The sequence below is a fragment of the Anabrus simplex genome, chromosome 1 (assembly GCF_040414725.1).
Source record: "Anabrus simplex isolate iqAnaSimp1 chromosome 1, ASM4041472v1, whole genome shotgun sequence".
Lineage (NCBI taxonomy): Eukaryota > Metazoa > Arthropoda > Insecta > Orthoptera > Tettigoniidae > Anabrus > Anabrus simplex.
Window position 1 is genome coordinate 1,149,019,963 of NC_090265.1, and position 16,547 is coordinate 1,149,036,509.

Sequence of the window (16,547 nt, forward strand, 5' to 3'; positions counted from 1 at the left end):
GCATCTGCACACTGGCCTGAAGGAAAACACAGACCCTTCGATTTATCGGAGGCTCATTCTGTCCGTTGTTGGCCGGTATCCCGAGCCTCTGCACACCCAGTGTTCATGCTCATATGCGGCGCTCATTAATGTTGGTAACCGCTCGCCCTTGCTCGGGCGTGAAAATGTAGTGTCGTACGCCTCTCGTACGGTCCTGGCGGCTTCAGCAGCGGTCGAAGTGGAGATGTGACGATGGATGGTGAAGGGACCCGATCCCTAGTGAAGGCACGCCCGGCTGGGTGAGAGCCTGTGCTCGGCGGCCTATGAAATTTTAGTTGGCGGCCACTCGGTCGGCCAATGGAGCAAAGCAAGTCTGTGTCCCGCAGGCCGCACTTGTCGGCAGAGGGCTACGCCGCTCGGTTTCGGCTCTCGAGCCAGCCAGCTCCCTGGTTGATCCTGCCAGTAGTCATATGCTTGTCTCAAAGATTAAGCCATGCATGTCTCAGTGCAAGCCAAATTAAGGTAAAACCGCGAATGGCTCATTAAATCAGTTATGGTTCCTTAGATCGTACCACTTTACTTGGATAGCTGTGGTAATTCTAGAGCTAATACATGCAAACAGAGTCTGGACCAGAAGTGGAAGGGACGCTTTTATTAGATTAAAATCAATCGGTCGGCTCGTCCGATCCGTTTGCCTTGGTGACTCTGAATAACTTTGGGCTGATCGCACGGTCCTCGTACCAGTGACGCATCTTTCCAATGTCTGCCTTATCAACTGTCGATGGTAGGTTCTGTGCCTACCATGGTTGTAACTAGTAACGGGGATTTAAAGATAAAAATTTCATTGTTCCGTATTGAAAGTATTAACGTTAAAAATTAAATAATTGAAAAAGAGGTTCAACCTATTCAATACATAAAAGAAAGAAATTTAGTGATTACATTCTTATTTAATAGTAACTATAAATGGGACGGTTTCGACCCTAGTCCAGGTCATCGTCAGCCATAAAAACATGTAAAACAATGCATATGAAAAAGAAAAAGATTAAGTGAACTCTGGATCGGTATAAGATGAAACATAAATTAACGATGGGGGTAGAAATTGAGTCACTTAAAACGGTATGTAATATTAAGAATGGTAGTATGGCACACGCAATGATAGGCGAAGTCTCACAATGTTTATGAATATTGGAGAACGGTCAAATGGGTCAGTTTCCACACTCTGTCAGGCACAAAGTCACAACACTATCAAATAATATATGATCATAAATAACTTGAAGTCGCAGACGAATATTTTTGTAGAAGCAAACCGCCAGCTCCCGGTGATCAGCGCGGCAGATTCAAGGTCATGCGCTGCTGTCTCGAACGCGAAAGTAGAATGGAGAATATCCTGAAGGTCCAGTATTTGTCTCGGTTGCTGGAAGTTAAGTACGTACATATAGAAATATACAACGCAAAACAGTATAATTGAATGAGTACTTGTGCTCCTGCTAAGTTCTTGGAAAACAGTTGACTTGAAAAAACAATTGTAAAGAGAAAAAAAATATAGTAAAAAGCGCAGTATCGGAAAACAAATCAAAACTTATATGCACAGTTCGCTATTTTTTAAATTAAAAAAATTTTAGGTCATGATTGAAGTAGTCGAAGTTGGTGCAAGACAGGAGTTAAAATTTGAAAGAGGAGAACCGAAATGAAGGTCAATTTTTATTCTATTTTATTTTTTTATTTTTTAAATAGAGAAGGTAGAATAAATTGACAGAGGAAGAGTGATAGTGAAATAAGAGAAAGAATAAAAGAAATAAGACAAGATTCTTCGCACCCCCAAGCTCATAAATGTGCTACTTATAACAGCTTAATTTTTCGTGCCTTCAACACCCCTATGTCCAAAAAAGATTTAAATAATGAATTAAACACCATCCGCAACATTGCTAAATTCAATGGCTTTAACAACTCCTTCATAAACCGCATCATCAACAAATTCAAACACCGTCCAAAAACCACTTTATCTAAAGACACAATAAAACCAACTACTTTTTCCACCTTCACTTTCACTCAGGATGCTTATAAAATAACTAATATTTTTAAAAAACATAACATGAAAATTTCTTTTAGAACTAACAATAGAAATCTTGATATCTTACACAACTCTAAATCTCTAAATAAGTCTAATGCTTTTTCTAAATCTGGTGTATACAGATTCAAATGCAACAACTGCAATTCCTCCTATGTCGGACAAACTGGCTGCAACTTCAATATCAGGTACTCTGAACATGTCAACGGCATTAAATACAACAGATTCTCTGCCATAGGACAGCACATACAAGACTCCAAGCATAGTTTCACCAGTATTGACAATGACATGAATATACTTAAAATCATTAACAAAGGCCCCCTCTTAAACATTACTGCAAATTGCTTTATCCACCTTGACCAGTACTTCAACCCTAATTTCAATTTAAACAACATTTCTGAAAAACCCAATACCCTTTTTGACTTCCTCATTCTTCTTCTCAAAAATTCCAAATTCCAAAACCCCAATTCTATTTTCCATGCCTTACAAAGTTCCCACATTTTCTACCTCCAATAACCCACCCTAAACTACCCCTCCTTCATTTCCCTATCTTATCCTTCCTCAATACCATCTAACTTCAATTTCTTTTATTCTTTCTCTTATTTCACTATCACTCTTCCTCTGTTAATTTATTCTACCTTCTCTATTTTAAAAAAAATAATAAATCGAGCCAGCATAAATTTCTCCTCGTCTTTGAATCTTTTTTTTTTTCTTTCTTTCGATGCGTGAGGTTATGTTTACCAGTGAGATATCCGAGTGCATTATTTGAATACTGTAGTTGCACCTTCTTGGATACATTTAGGAAATAGTTCTTTTTTCATGGCATTTGAAAGGTATAAACTGTGAATCAAGGTTAACTGCATGCTATAACGGGCCTTAGAATATTTTGTAACGCGGCAAGGGTTGGTACTTCTGAATTGCGAATTGGCGGTTAATTCGAAATCACGTAATTCGAAGTCCGATTTTTGAGTCCCAACGACTTCGAATTAACGAGGTTTTACTGTAGTCCTAAACAGTACATTATTACTAATTGGTGTAGCTTGAACCTTGTGCAACAGATAACAGCTGTTCACCACCACAATAATGCAAGATGAAAGCTACACCAAAGGGCTATCATAACAATGTACTATTTTATATTCAGACTATGAATTCCTTAACCCTTTCACTCGAATTATTTGTAAGTCCTGATTTCTCCCCACTCGTATTTATTTCTGTCAGCATTCTTCGTATTTTAAAACCTTGTATTAAGTACTGGTTGTAACAATATATACAGGAAGGAACTACAGAATTAATTCATTTATGGTATTTACAATGCACAAAATAATGTTTTTCACTTTCTTAACGGTATGCCTTGAGTGTGTGGAAGCGTTCAAAGCAAATGCCTGGATGGAGCCCTGGTTGCTTCTCACAGGTTTTGCAGAAGTGGATTGTCTCTCTCCTCCCTCCAACAACTTTCCTGTCACTGCAAACCTTGCAATCGTTAGTTTTTCCTTCAGGATGGGGGTACAGCAGGTGTAACTTGCCATTCAGCCTCACTTCTTCATCTGTTGAGGAAGGTCTTCCCCTTTTCCTGCTCTGTGTATTCCGCACATTTCCTACAAGTTGTCTTACCAAGTTTTTCCTGAACTTCAGATGGGTGATTCCATTGTTACCTTATTTGAAGAGTATTAAGGCATTCACCATTGTGATCTCCAGAAGCCAGAAGAACATTTTTGAACATTTTTCTCCACCTCTTCACTGATTTACATGTGAATGGGTGTGAGCTAGCATAGTGGTCAGAAAGATCAGCGCCCCCCATGTATTGATTATAAGCACATACGACAGTAGGTTTCTCTACAATTTCCTTGGCACCTTGACGTCTTATTCCTTGCACAGGCTGAGTGGAATTGTCATAGAAAGTGGACAGCGTAGCGCAATAATTCGCTTGTCCTTCCAAACCAAGCCCGAAGTGTTATCTGTTCGGAGTGCAATCATGTCATGTTGTTTCATTCTCTTTGTTGCGGCTTTTCCAACTTGTAATGGCAGACCTCTCCTATTTACCATTACAGTGCCTGTAATATGGACCTTTTGTTTCAGTAGCTCAGCTGCAAGGTCGTAACTGGTATAGAACCGGTCCGTAAAGACATGAAACCCCGTTTCATTGGTGGCTTGCAAAACTTTTGTAACCAAATAACTATTCTGCAAGTGAAGGGTAAATCTTGCTTAACTGTAACAAGTGATTGTGTGGTTATTGAACCATAATATGGTTCAATAGCACATACGTATCCGGTACTCGAGTCTGAAAGTACATAAATACGGAGTCCCCACTTTATTGGTTTCTGCTTATTGTAACACTTGAACACTCCACGACCCTTGAAGCCTACAGTGCATGCAACAACACTCAGATTCTTTCCTGGAATTTCGTGTCCAGGTACGACACTATATTTCTGACCTTCGAACCTCTAGATTGTGGGCCTGCCCTATCAGCATCGGGGGAAGAAAGATGGAGATTCCAGAATATCTGTTGAAATCTGTCTCTAGAGAACACATCGTTGTAGAACACCTGCTTATCCAACCAGTCTTCACTAAAATAATCCTGCATTTCTGCCTTACTGTTCATTCCCATGTTGATAATTACACCAAGAACTGCCTTCAGCTCTTCTAAAGTCACAGGTTTCCAAAAAAACCAGATAGATCTCTTCTGAAGTGGTGTATTTTGCTGTATTTTCATTTCGGCAAATTTGTTTGTCTCATGGACATTAGAGGTTAGCAACTGATCAGTAAAAAGTAGCTGCCAGTACTCAATGAATCCACTGACTAACCTGTAAGGAAATTTGGGTAATCCTGTATCACCAGTTCTCCACGATCTCCAAGGTATATTTGAAGTCAGCACTGTATGACTGGGACCGGGATGAGTCATAATACTACCGCCTCCTCTATGATTTCTTGCGACGCTGATATTGATATCATCACGTGAATCACTAATGGACAAATCACTTTCATCGCCAGATTCAAAATTTTCGTCATTTTCAGGGTCGCTATCAAATAAATCGGCCAAAATAGACTCAAGAATCTCAGCTTCGGTCAGACTGTGCGCCGCCATGTTGCTTCACGCGACTGCTTTCCATTGTCAAGGACACGGAGCAATTTTGCCAAGCAAAGAGAAACTAAACACTCTTATTTGGTTTATTTTGGTTTCTGGAAGGGACCAGTGCTTACGAAATGAAGTACAAAAGTCCTGGCTTGCCAGATAACCTAGCAACGAGCGGCAAAACATTGTGTCGACTCAGGGTCGACACATGAGCTATAACACTAAGTGATGGCTGTCGACCTCAGGTCGACACACGAGCAGAAAGGGTTAAAAGAAGTGACACAAAATTGTTGGACATATATGCAAGAGACATCAATTTTAATGGATTCGTGTGTAATCACAACGTGTTCAATCAATTCAAGACATGCCAGTCAATGTTAAATTAGGTGTTGGTGCTTTCAAGTTACATTTAATGTTATTTTCCATTTATAACTTAAGGCTGGAGATAACCCAGTACAAGGGTCGAAACTAGTCCTGATAAAATAAATAATATTAACATGAAACGGTGGAGCTTCTTATCATTGTTGATAGTGATAAATCATGAATACGGACCAAAATGAAATTAATTTCATATGCCAGTACGAAGTCGTAACCGCATACAAAATTTATTTCCGAATTCCTTTCATAATGTTTTAATTACGTTGCATCTCATCTTTGCTTACTGCTAAGTTAGGAAATATCGCGACCTACACGTGGTCACTGATTCATGTAAATAACATACTAGCTTCGATAACAACTCGCATTTTGTGCACTGTTTATTAAATGACATATAATTGTATTTCAAGAGTTTTTGTTGGTCACCTCAGATTTCCTATGCTCACAATGTATTAAAATCCTCAGAATTATGTTAGCGACATTTCATGCCTCCCAACATTTACGCCATGTCGGGCTGTTCGCGGGGGGGGGGGGCGTTTGTCGAAGTAAAATGGCATCGCAAAAAAACTAAAACACATGGAGTAAACGCTGCATGATGACCAAATCAAACAACCAATGTCACACTCTTAGGATAGAACTTCCGCTTTCCCTACAGTGATGCTTAACTCGTGCCCATTCATTCTTTGAGAAGCTACACTTGTGTACAGTCTTGAAGTTATCAAGTGATTCAGCATTTGCCTTCTGCAAGTTTATCTCATGGCTATTGTTTCACACTTGAATTTGTTTCAGAGTAGATTAATGTTGAATATGGTAACGTAAAAACAGGGTACTACTGTAATCTAAGGTCATCTGCACAGGAGATCATTGTTACCAGTGTAATATGTTGCACCTCAAATCTTTATCATTTATATTTGTTCTACAGATCATAGACAGGACATGAAATATCTCCTCATGTTCGAGGGTACCGAGAACTAGGAAGCATAGATTCAAAGAAACTTTGTATATTATTTGCCCTTTCAACATGACCTTATATTTTGACAAGAGTGAGAAAAGGAACGGACAGAGAGAATAAAGAAATTTTCCAAAATGTGGTAGTTTATTACCCTAGGTTTATTCAGCATAGTGCACTAGTGTGTGTTGCATGAATTTGTACAGTTATTCTGTCATACCATGTATGAATTGTGTACCCTTAGTTAGAAACTAATATACAGCTTTCAAACACTTTTGTGAATACTCACAACTGTATTTTGAGAACCTAATGAATTATGCATTTTGGTTTAAGGTGAACATAAATTATGACACATTTCATGTATTAGGATGATTATATTGAGGAAAAGTGGCTGTAATATACTGCTTGTAGACTTGATGTGGGCTTTTGGGCTTCTGCCTTGTCAAGAAAAACAGGTGGAGGAGCTCTTTACGTTTCTCGGAGAACTCCTGTTCATAAGGAAGTGTTCTACAATAATGAGGGTTCGAATTTAAGAATGCTTTACCGTTGGAGAGCTGTACTGGTACGCTCGTTTGTCACCGGGTGGCTTGCTGTATGCTGCAAAGCACTCCAAGAGGGAGCTGAGGACATTAAGCTCCAATTAATATGTACTATCACACCGAAGTATCAGAGGGGACGTCAGATGAATCAGGGACTAATGTGGTGGAAAAAATACAGTAGAACCTCAATAATTCAAAATCGTTAATTCAAAATCTCGCCTAATTGGAAGCAGCTCTCGTTCCCGGAAACATGAGGAACGGTTTTGCATGTTATTTAAATAGTTTAATTTGAAATATTGGATAATTAATTTGAAGAACAATGTTGGTCCGTTACCAAAATTCAGACCTTTAATTTGAAACTGCCTTTCCATTTTGAAACAAAATATAGTATTTTACAGAGTAATTTAAACTTTAAATTTCTCCATGTCGTGAAAGAACGCGTCTACCGGAACGTGCAGGGGTAAGTTTGCGCACTTTCACCTACTTCGGCGTGTCAACAATGTGCTTCATATCTGCTATGTTCGAGCGGAATTGTAGTTATTTTGTATTTGGTGTTTCAAGGAACGCCGCAATATCACGTAGCAGGCAGTGTGCGGAGAGGTAGAATCCGTGAACACTGGCGATGCAGAGTGCCGACAGTTGGCGGAAAAGCGTGGCTTATAGCCTGTAATCAATTCGTACACACCAAGCAATATTGTGAATGCCAGTGAAACTGCATTGGTTTTTTTTTTTTTTCTTTTTAATGCTGAGGCCAAACAGACTTATGGTTTTAGAGGAGGGAATTGCCAGCCGGGAAATGAACTGTGTTGCTACTTGCTATGCAGTGCAAACAGAAGCGAGAGACTTCCTTCCCTCGTCATAGGAAAGCTTGAAAAGCCAGGATGTTTTACGGGCGTCGGCCACTTTCTATGCCAATATAAGGCATCTAAAAATGCAAACAGTGCGGTAATCCAAAAGATAAAGCATTTGCACAAGTGAACCAGCATAATTTTTCCTCGTCTTTGAATCGTGTTTTTCTTCCTTTCGTTGCGTGAGGTTATGTTTGTCATTGTTTTATTCAAGTGCATTATGTGAATAATGTAAATGAAACCTTGTAGGATACATTATGAAATAGTGTTTTCCATGGCATTTGAAAAGTTTAAACTGAGAATCAAGGTGATTGCGTGCATTAATAGGTCTTAGGAGTGCCATGGCGGGAAATCATACGAGTATAGTCAATGTGCAGTTGTAATGTGGATGGAAGCGAGACTTTCTCCCCTCGTCATAGGAAAGTTCGATAAGCCGCAATGTTTTAAGGGCTTTGGGTACTTTCAATGCAAGCACAAGGCATCTAAAATGCATTCAGTACGAGGACGGTTTGGAAAGTTCTCAGAATCACTGCTAGATGTCAGTGCTAGAGCAACGAGGTTCCCGCGCAATAATCACACATCCTTTGTGAGTGAACACATGGCGCGTCAGTGCTCTAGCTGCAGGAGTGTGGTAGTGACGACTCTTTGTTGTTGTTCCCGCGTACCGGTAGTGATTTGTGACAGTGGAAAAAACTGAGATTCGAGCAGTGATTGAATACTTCGTAAAGAAAGGTATGAAAGCAAAGGAAATTCATGCTGATTTTGAGAACACACCAGGGGCTCTGCTCCTTCATTTTCAACTCTTGCCAAGTGGACCAGAGAGTTTAAATTTGGTCGGCAGAGCTTGGATGATGATCTGCGTAGTGGGCGGCCAAAAAGTGTTACGACCCCAGAATTTATCGCAAAAGTGCATAAAATGGTCATGGAGGATCGTCGACTGAAAGTGAGGGAGATTGCTGAAGCTGTAGGGATGTCTTCTGAACGGGTATATTATATTTTATCAGAAGAATTGGGAATGAAAAAATTATCCGCAAGATGGGTGCCGCGGCTCTTGACATTGGACAATAAACGCACCAGATTGGAAATGTCTGAACAAAGTCTGGCCCGTTTTCAGTGCAACCAACAAGATTTTTTATGCCGGTTTGTGACTACAGATGAAACTTCGGTCCACTACTATACCCCAGAGACAAAACAGCAGTCAGAGCAGTGGAAACATGCTGATTCCCCACTACCAAAGAAAGCAAAGGCAGTGCGTTCGGCCGGAAAGGTCATGGCCTCAGTTTTCTGGGATGCAAAAGGCATTCTGCTGATAGATTATCTTCCTACTGGCCAAACAATTACGGGGCAATACTATGCAAACCTCCTAGACCAACTACAGGGAAAGGTACGCGAAACAAGGCCTGGTTTGGCAAGGAAAAAGGTCATCCTTGATTAGGACAACGCTCCGCTGCACACAAGTGTTATTGCCATGGCAAAATTTCATGAACTGGGGTACGAATTGTTGCCACATCCACCTTATTCACCTGATTTGGCACCATCAGACATTCATCTATTCCCGAAGCTGAAAATTTTCCTCGGTGGACGGAGATTTTCTACAAGGGAAGAACTGGCAGCCGAATTGGAGAGTTATTTTGCAGGCCTGGATGAATCTCATTTTCGAGATGGGATCAAGGCATTGGAACATCGCTGGACCAAATGCATTAGTCTACAGGGAGACTATGTTGAAAAATAAAAGCAGTTTCACCGAGGTAAGATACTTAATTCTAGTACATTCCGAGAACTTTTCAAACCAGCTATGTACAGTAATCGACACTAGCCAGGGGAGACAGTGTAGATCTCTCCTAGTCTTTGAATCATGTTTTTTTCCTTTTGATTTCATTGCGTGAGGTTATGTTTGCCGGTGAGGTGTCCAAGTGCATTATTTGAATACTGTAAATGCACCTTGTTGGATAAATTTTGGAAATAGTTTCTTTCCATGGCATTTGAGAGCTTTAAACTGTGATTCAAGGTTAATTGCATGCAGTAAAAGGTCTTAGAATATATTGTGATGCCGCAAGGGTTGGCATTTCCGAGGTATGTATTGGCGGTTAATTCGAAATCACGTAATTCGAAGTCCGATTTTTGCGTCCCGAAGACTTCGAATTAACAAGGTTTTATTTACTGTATATAGAAGCTAATGAAATAAAATAAAATGCTTCTTAAAAAACCACTTAAATCAGCAGCATCCTTCAGTTAAATTCACTATGGAGATGAAGTCAGGCGGATTCATTCCATTCTTGGATGTTATAGTAAGAAAGAAACCGGATGATTCCTTGGGACATGCCTGTGGTTAGTTCTATCGTTTATATCCCACCGAGCCTGGGGTGTGTGTGTATTCGGCTGTACGGACTAATGTCCATGTGACGTAACTCTGCGCTGGAATGTGTCATTTCTCCTATGTTCAGAATGGGTCTGAGCTACCTATGTGTAATACCACTTTCTGAGAAACTCCATGGGTCTACGTTGTCTATGATTAGTAACACGGTGAGAAACAACACAGGTTTGGCCGGTACCCATGATTAGTACCACTATGTGCAGAAAACCATCGGCCTGCGTTACCGGAGGGTAGTTCCGTTATGTGAAGAACAGTTAGGATTTGTTACCTTTGGGTGTTACCATAATGTGTGCAGAGCATGGGTCTACAGTGCTTACGATTAGGTACCGCTATGTGAGCAATCCCATGATTTTGTCGCCTGTGATTATTTCCACTGAGTGAGGAACACCACGGGAATTCCAGCACCTGTGATTAGTCCCAGTATGTGAGGAACACAATGGGTCTGAGTTGCTTGTGAGTACTACCTTTCTGTGCGAAACACCCTGCGTTTGTTACTGTGAGTGGTGCCATTGTGTTCGACATACCATGAGCCTACATTACCTGTGATTAATACCATCGTTCGAGACACACCATCAGACTCTGTTACCTGTGATTAGTACCACTATATGAGGAACACCATGGTTCTGCTATACCAGTGATTTGTACCATTATGATATCCTTGATTTTGGACCCCTTTAATTTAGACCGTGAATTCGATCCAGTGATTGTTTATTTCACTATCGCTTTTTCATAATTTGTTTCAGATTCTTCTGATTGGATACATTTTGAAGATTTAATTTTCATTTTGTTGCTCCATGTACCATTAGGGGGCAAAAATCTAGCTGTTAGGACCCTTTAAACAACAAATATTCTCATCATAATCATGACACGGCAAAAGCCCAAAATCATATATATTAAGTGCACAGATTATAATTTTACAAGAAGTTAAAATACGTTTTACTTCCTAACCAAATATGACATGTCAAAATTCTAAATGGCAAAATGTAGGTATTGATGTTATGTTCCCGAATCAGTCATGATTCAGATCATTTCCCAATACATGAAGGCGTCATTCTATTTATAAAATTTCACATAATACGATTTGAAACGTTCATTTGATTCCAAAGATTTTTTATTTACTTTGTTAGCTACAGCGCATCATGTACAGTAAATTAAGTTATTAGCACATTGTTAATGCCATATGGGTGTTTACAGTCTTGCAAGTAATACTTCTTCCTCATGCAAAAAGTCACAGTGGTCATCATGAGTCGGCATGTCAGTATCTGACATTGAACCAATGTTTAGTGCTGAAACATAAAATTATAAACTGTCGAAATCCTTCCAGTTGTCTCCAAATCTGGCTTTCAGCAGGGTCTTGACATCCAATTTTTTTGCGTCAGGTAATGCTCTTGGTTTATCGATTACGCTAGGTTCATGTACATGGCCCAGCCTTATGACTCATTTCAGAAGGGTTATGAATCGCTTTGAGAGGTCATCAAACCTGTACGTCAGTTTCATCTTTACTGTAACGTGGTACTGACCACTTTTCTCGCTCTTCTCAGAACCACAGTCTTCATTTCTTTAATCCCATCCAATTTCTTAAAATGCTTGGCGAGGATCTTGTAGTCCCTTATAACCCATTCTTTTCCTAGATGTTTTACAGTCCCCACAGACTGATAGATCTCTCGGTATTCGTCGGGAGTAACGATGTCAGAGCACTTCAGAAGAATCTTTTCTACAACACCAATAACCTTGTCTGCGGGTAGAAAGGAATGTCTTCTGACAGGAAAGATGACAACAGTCGTGGAAATGTTAGCAGGTGCTTTGGTTTGTAGCCAGTAAACTATAACATGAATAACATGCTTTTCTTGTTTTGGCCTTCCCATCCATCTGCCTGATACAGGTGATCGATTTATCGAAATGTACCTCATCTAAAAACTAAGTAACAACTGATGACACCTCTTTTGGCCCTCTTCCAGCCTCAGTCTCATTCCATACATAAAATTTTGGATTCTGAATACTGACATTGCTAACACACAGTGCATAAAATGATATTTGGCGCGAATAGAACGCTTCGCCAATTGATAATTTAGGAAGTGGTTGTACCTGTTGCTAATCAAAGCAGAAGGACATTGTATCAGCAGGTCGTTCCCTGATAAGTTTGTGAAAAGCCTGTGAGTGAATTTTACCTGCTCCCAAACCAGCTAGTAAACGGTTCTTTTTAGCACTATCTTTTTCAGATTTAATCTGAAAGAGCATTTGAGCGCAATAATCACAAGCATCCGTGGATGGTGTCCCAAGCCCAGTGTTGAACCGTGTACGGAAAATATTCTGGAAGAACCACTTTTTCATTTTCAGGTCCTCGGAAACACTCTCCTACGGGTAAGTAGCCCTCCATGGTGATTGAATGTGAAAGGGCATGAAAGAAATACCACACTGTCTAGTACGATATAAAAATAGCCGTAACAGCGAACAAAAGAGCGGGATGGATGCAGGCTGGGAGAAATTATCGTGAACATAATACGTTTTGAACCGTTCGCCGTGGTGCACATAATACGATTTGTTCCTAATCATGTTTTTTAGCACTGCATTCCTATGGGAAAGAATATGAAATGACCCGATCTAACTCAACAGCATTAAAGAGCATATCCCAATTGGCAGAAAAATGCATCAAAACATATTCTGACCTCGAATGCATTTAATACGTTTTGAAACGATGCTCCTCATATCATGTCTACAAGTACGGGCCGTGAAAGCATCAATGTTAACAATATATTGCTTACATTGGATATTTATTCTTCTTAGTATAAAATTTTCTATGTGTAATATCTGAAAAATGTTGATAATGCTCGTGCTCTTATGGTATCGGAGAATGAACAGAAATTGTTTTTTTATTTCAGGGAGAGTCTTTGGAACCACATCAGCAGAAGAGTGCATTACCCCGGAAACATGGCATGCAAAGTTTGGGAAAAGTGCCGTCGGCACGGCGTCCTCCAGCCAATCTCCCTAGTCTAAAGAGTGAACATAGTGGAAACGACCCAGCTATCAGTTTAGTTCCTAGTGGTGGTACAGGATGGGGCAGCAAGCCAGGAGAGACAGGCCAGCCAGCCACCCCTTCACAACCTCAACAATCCCAGGCAAGTATTGAATGTCTCCAAGTCTTGAGACATTCTACCAAAAAGGAGACAAGTTTGACACAGTTTTCTGTAAATGAACACTACTATATACAGTTAACGTATTTACTTGTGTATTATACCCCCTCGCGTATTAGTCTAGGCCCCCACTCGCTTGTTGTGATTTAATCCATATTCTTCGACCATGTGAGTGTTGTTCTTTGTTCAGGAAGTTTGCGTTCGTTGAATGTTTTGGCCTTTTAAGGATATGACATATTTTAATGAAGTGTTTGAATTTTAGTGTTATAACTTTGTGCTTTGCAGTTTCCTTTATTCGTTAGACTAATTGAATTTGTTCCAGTGACTGTGTATACCGCTATTAGCGAAGCCCATTAAATTATAAAGAAGATCCAGAAGATCATTTGTTTGCACATGTTTTTTCTACCATGTGCGTATTCTTTGTTCATGAGATTGGCGCTATGTTCATTTAATGGTTTAAGACTTTGTGTGCTTTAACATGTTTTAATGAAGTGACTGACTGCCGTGAGTGTTATAATTCTATGTGATTTCAGTGATCCAGGTTCCTTTCGATGTTGCAGTAGATATTGAGATATTTGTTCTCGGACATTTTCATACGGTATATTCCTATTGTGGATTATCAATTTATCATGAATAAAACCAATAAGAAACAGTGCTTTCAGACATTTGATCATATTCTGTTGATTTTCCATGTATACTAAAATCAAGAAAAGGAGAAAAATTTGCCTTTTGCACAGTATGTGGGTGTGATATTAATATTGCACATGGTGGAAGAAACTATTTAAGTGATGTTTAGTTATTGGTATTCAGACTTCCAACATAATTGAATGATCTCCAGGATAGAGATAAATCCCATTTCTTTTCATCAGTGAGAAACTACTTTTGTACTGCCTGTGACTACATCATCGTCAAGTTTCCACGCAAGGATGATGTGTTAAAGCATGCTCAAGTTGCTAGGTTAGACAAAATTGAAGATGCACAGTTTTTTTCCATTTGTTTATTTTTTTGAAAAGTTTTCTATCATGCTATGCAAGGAAGAGAATGAAACTACAGATGAGGTGGTGAGTGAGCTTCAGAGGCACTTCACAGCTCTTCAAGTAGATGACACTTAGGCTGCAAATCAAGGTGCTGCAGGTGATTCCAGTTGGGCACAAATATAAAAAAATCTTGAAGCCAATGGACTTCTTAAGTATAACCGAATTTCTAGAGTAAATGTTCTCTAGTCTCACCATACCCCGTAGCAATGCAGAATGTGAACGTGTTTTCAGCCTTGTGAAGAAAAATAGAACATAGTTGAGATCGTCCATGTCCAATGAATCTCTGAAGTCTATTTCTGCTTTGAAGACCGGAAGTTCTGGTCCCTGTTGGGATAAAACATTTTCTCAATACTTTTTGCAGGAAGCTAAAAAGCCCACAACTGTGACTTCAAAGTCGAACTAGTATGTGTTTTGCTGTGTGTGTTATATTATTTCTTGCCTGTGTTATGTTAAACAAGTTTTATTGTGTAAAGCCTTTTTCAGTTATGCATATCTTCTTAATTTATCAAGGAAGTCCTGTTATATATATGCTCCAAACTAATATTCACCTTGCCTGCTGCTGTTTAACATGGATTTCTTTGTGATATGTTCATCTACAAATCATTGGCCTATGATATAATTAGATATGATTTCATTGAAGTATATCCTGGTTTAAGCATGAATTATTGTAATTTGTAGCCCAGAAGTATAATTATTTTCGTCAAACCGGGGTGATTAATTTTACGTTAGGTGAATTGTGCAACAACATGGATAAATTATTCCCACTGTACTTACGTATACAGCTGATGTTTTGGCGCTTAATATTTTCGTTCGTAAGTGACTTGTGTACTGGTAACAACATACATAAATTACGCCTACTGTACTGACGCAAGTGGTTTGCACAGGACATTCAGTTACGGAGAATAGGAAAACTAGATGGTTAGAATTGGTGAAACATTAAAGTTTATTGAGAAAGTGAAATCTGCACAAATTGCCTAGATGTTGGACGTTCCGATGACAACTTTAAGCCTAATTACAGGCAACTTGTATAGTTTGCGTTTCTAAGAATGATTTTCTTTATTGTTTTACTATGTTAGTGTTCTTAAAATGCATTATTTCTTTATTTCATTAATTATAATTGTAAACACTTGGTTCTTTATTTTCATCGTAATTATTTTTACGTTCAAACTTAACCTTAAATTTCACAGCGAAATTTTTAATTTTTTACCGTGTTCCCTCTTCAGACATGCCAAGTCTCCCAATTTAAGCGGGAGACCCCCAATTTTTCGTAGTTCCTCCTGATCTCCTGATTACTGGAACCGATCTCCTGTTTTTCACAGCAGTATCAGTAATTTTCGTATTATTTTAAACTCCCACGGATTTCCTCATTCTATCGATGTATGGCTGAGTATGGCTGGTCGATAGTAGTTCTAATGATACCAGCTGGCAGTACGGGGCACGGTGGCCAGTCATGTGCTCTTCTGTGGTCTACAATAGTCATTCTCTTTGCAAGCGAGTCCACAGAGTAATCTAACCTCAGAAGTAGCACGCCGTAGTCGTCTACCCGGGCCAGGATCTGCAGAAGTGCTCATGTTGTGTCTTAATATTTGTTTTGGCCAAAGTGTCAAAAATGAAATATGTGTGCACTGGATAAAATTGCTTATAGGGAAGAGTTTCCATGTTTGAGTGAATCCAGAAAGGGACCACCATTCACATTCTGTACTATGTGTAGGTGTGATTTTCCAGTTGCGTGTGGTGGGAAGTGTGATATACTCGAGCCTATGCAAACGAAAAAACATAGTGAATGTCCAGTGTGTAGAAAGAAGCCAGAAAATGAACTTTTCATGTAAAAGCAAAAATGTAAATCCTGTGACGAATGCAGAGGCGTGATTTTCGTCATTTACCGGAGAACATAACCTGCCTGTAAATTACGCAGATCACAATGTTTCCTGATATGGAAATTGCTAAACGATATGGGTGTGCTAGAATGAAAACAGCGGCTATCATTACAGAAATATGCATGGAAGAAAGGACAAAAATTGTATCACATTTGCAGGTGAATGCATTTTCTGATGCTACTGTTGGTAGCAATAAAAGCTACTTGAAAATATATCCCATTGTTGTAACATTTTTTTAGGCCTGAACTCAATGAAGTTCAGAGTTGTCTACTCCCTGTGCCTAATTTAGATGGGGATGCT

At 39.4% G+C, this 16,547-nt stretch overlaps 1 protein-coding gene across 4 annotated transcripts in view; it reads left to right on the plus strand.

Annotated features, from left to right (window-relative positions):
* LOC136858113 (protein PRRC2C) overlaps positions 1-16,547 on the plus strand; it is a 708,190-nt gene that overhangs the window by 54,398 nt on the left and 637,245 nt on the right. For all 4 annotated transcript variants that reach the window (XM_067137420.2, XM_067137417.2, XM_067137419.2 and 1 more), the window contains exon 3: positions 13,082-13,318. In XM_067137420.2, the coding sequence (XP_066993521.2) occupies positions 13,082-13,318 (237 nt within the window). The remainder of the gene's footprint in view (positions 1-13,081; positions 13,319-16,547) is intronic.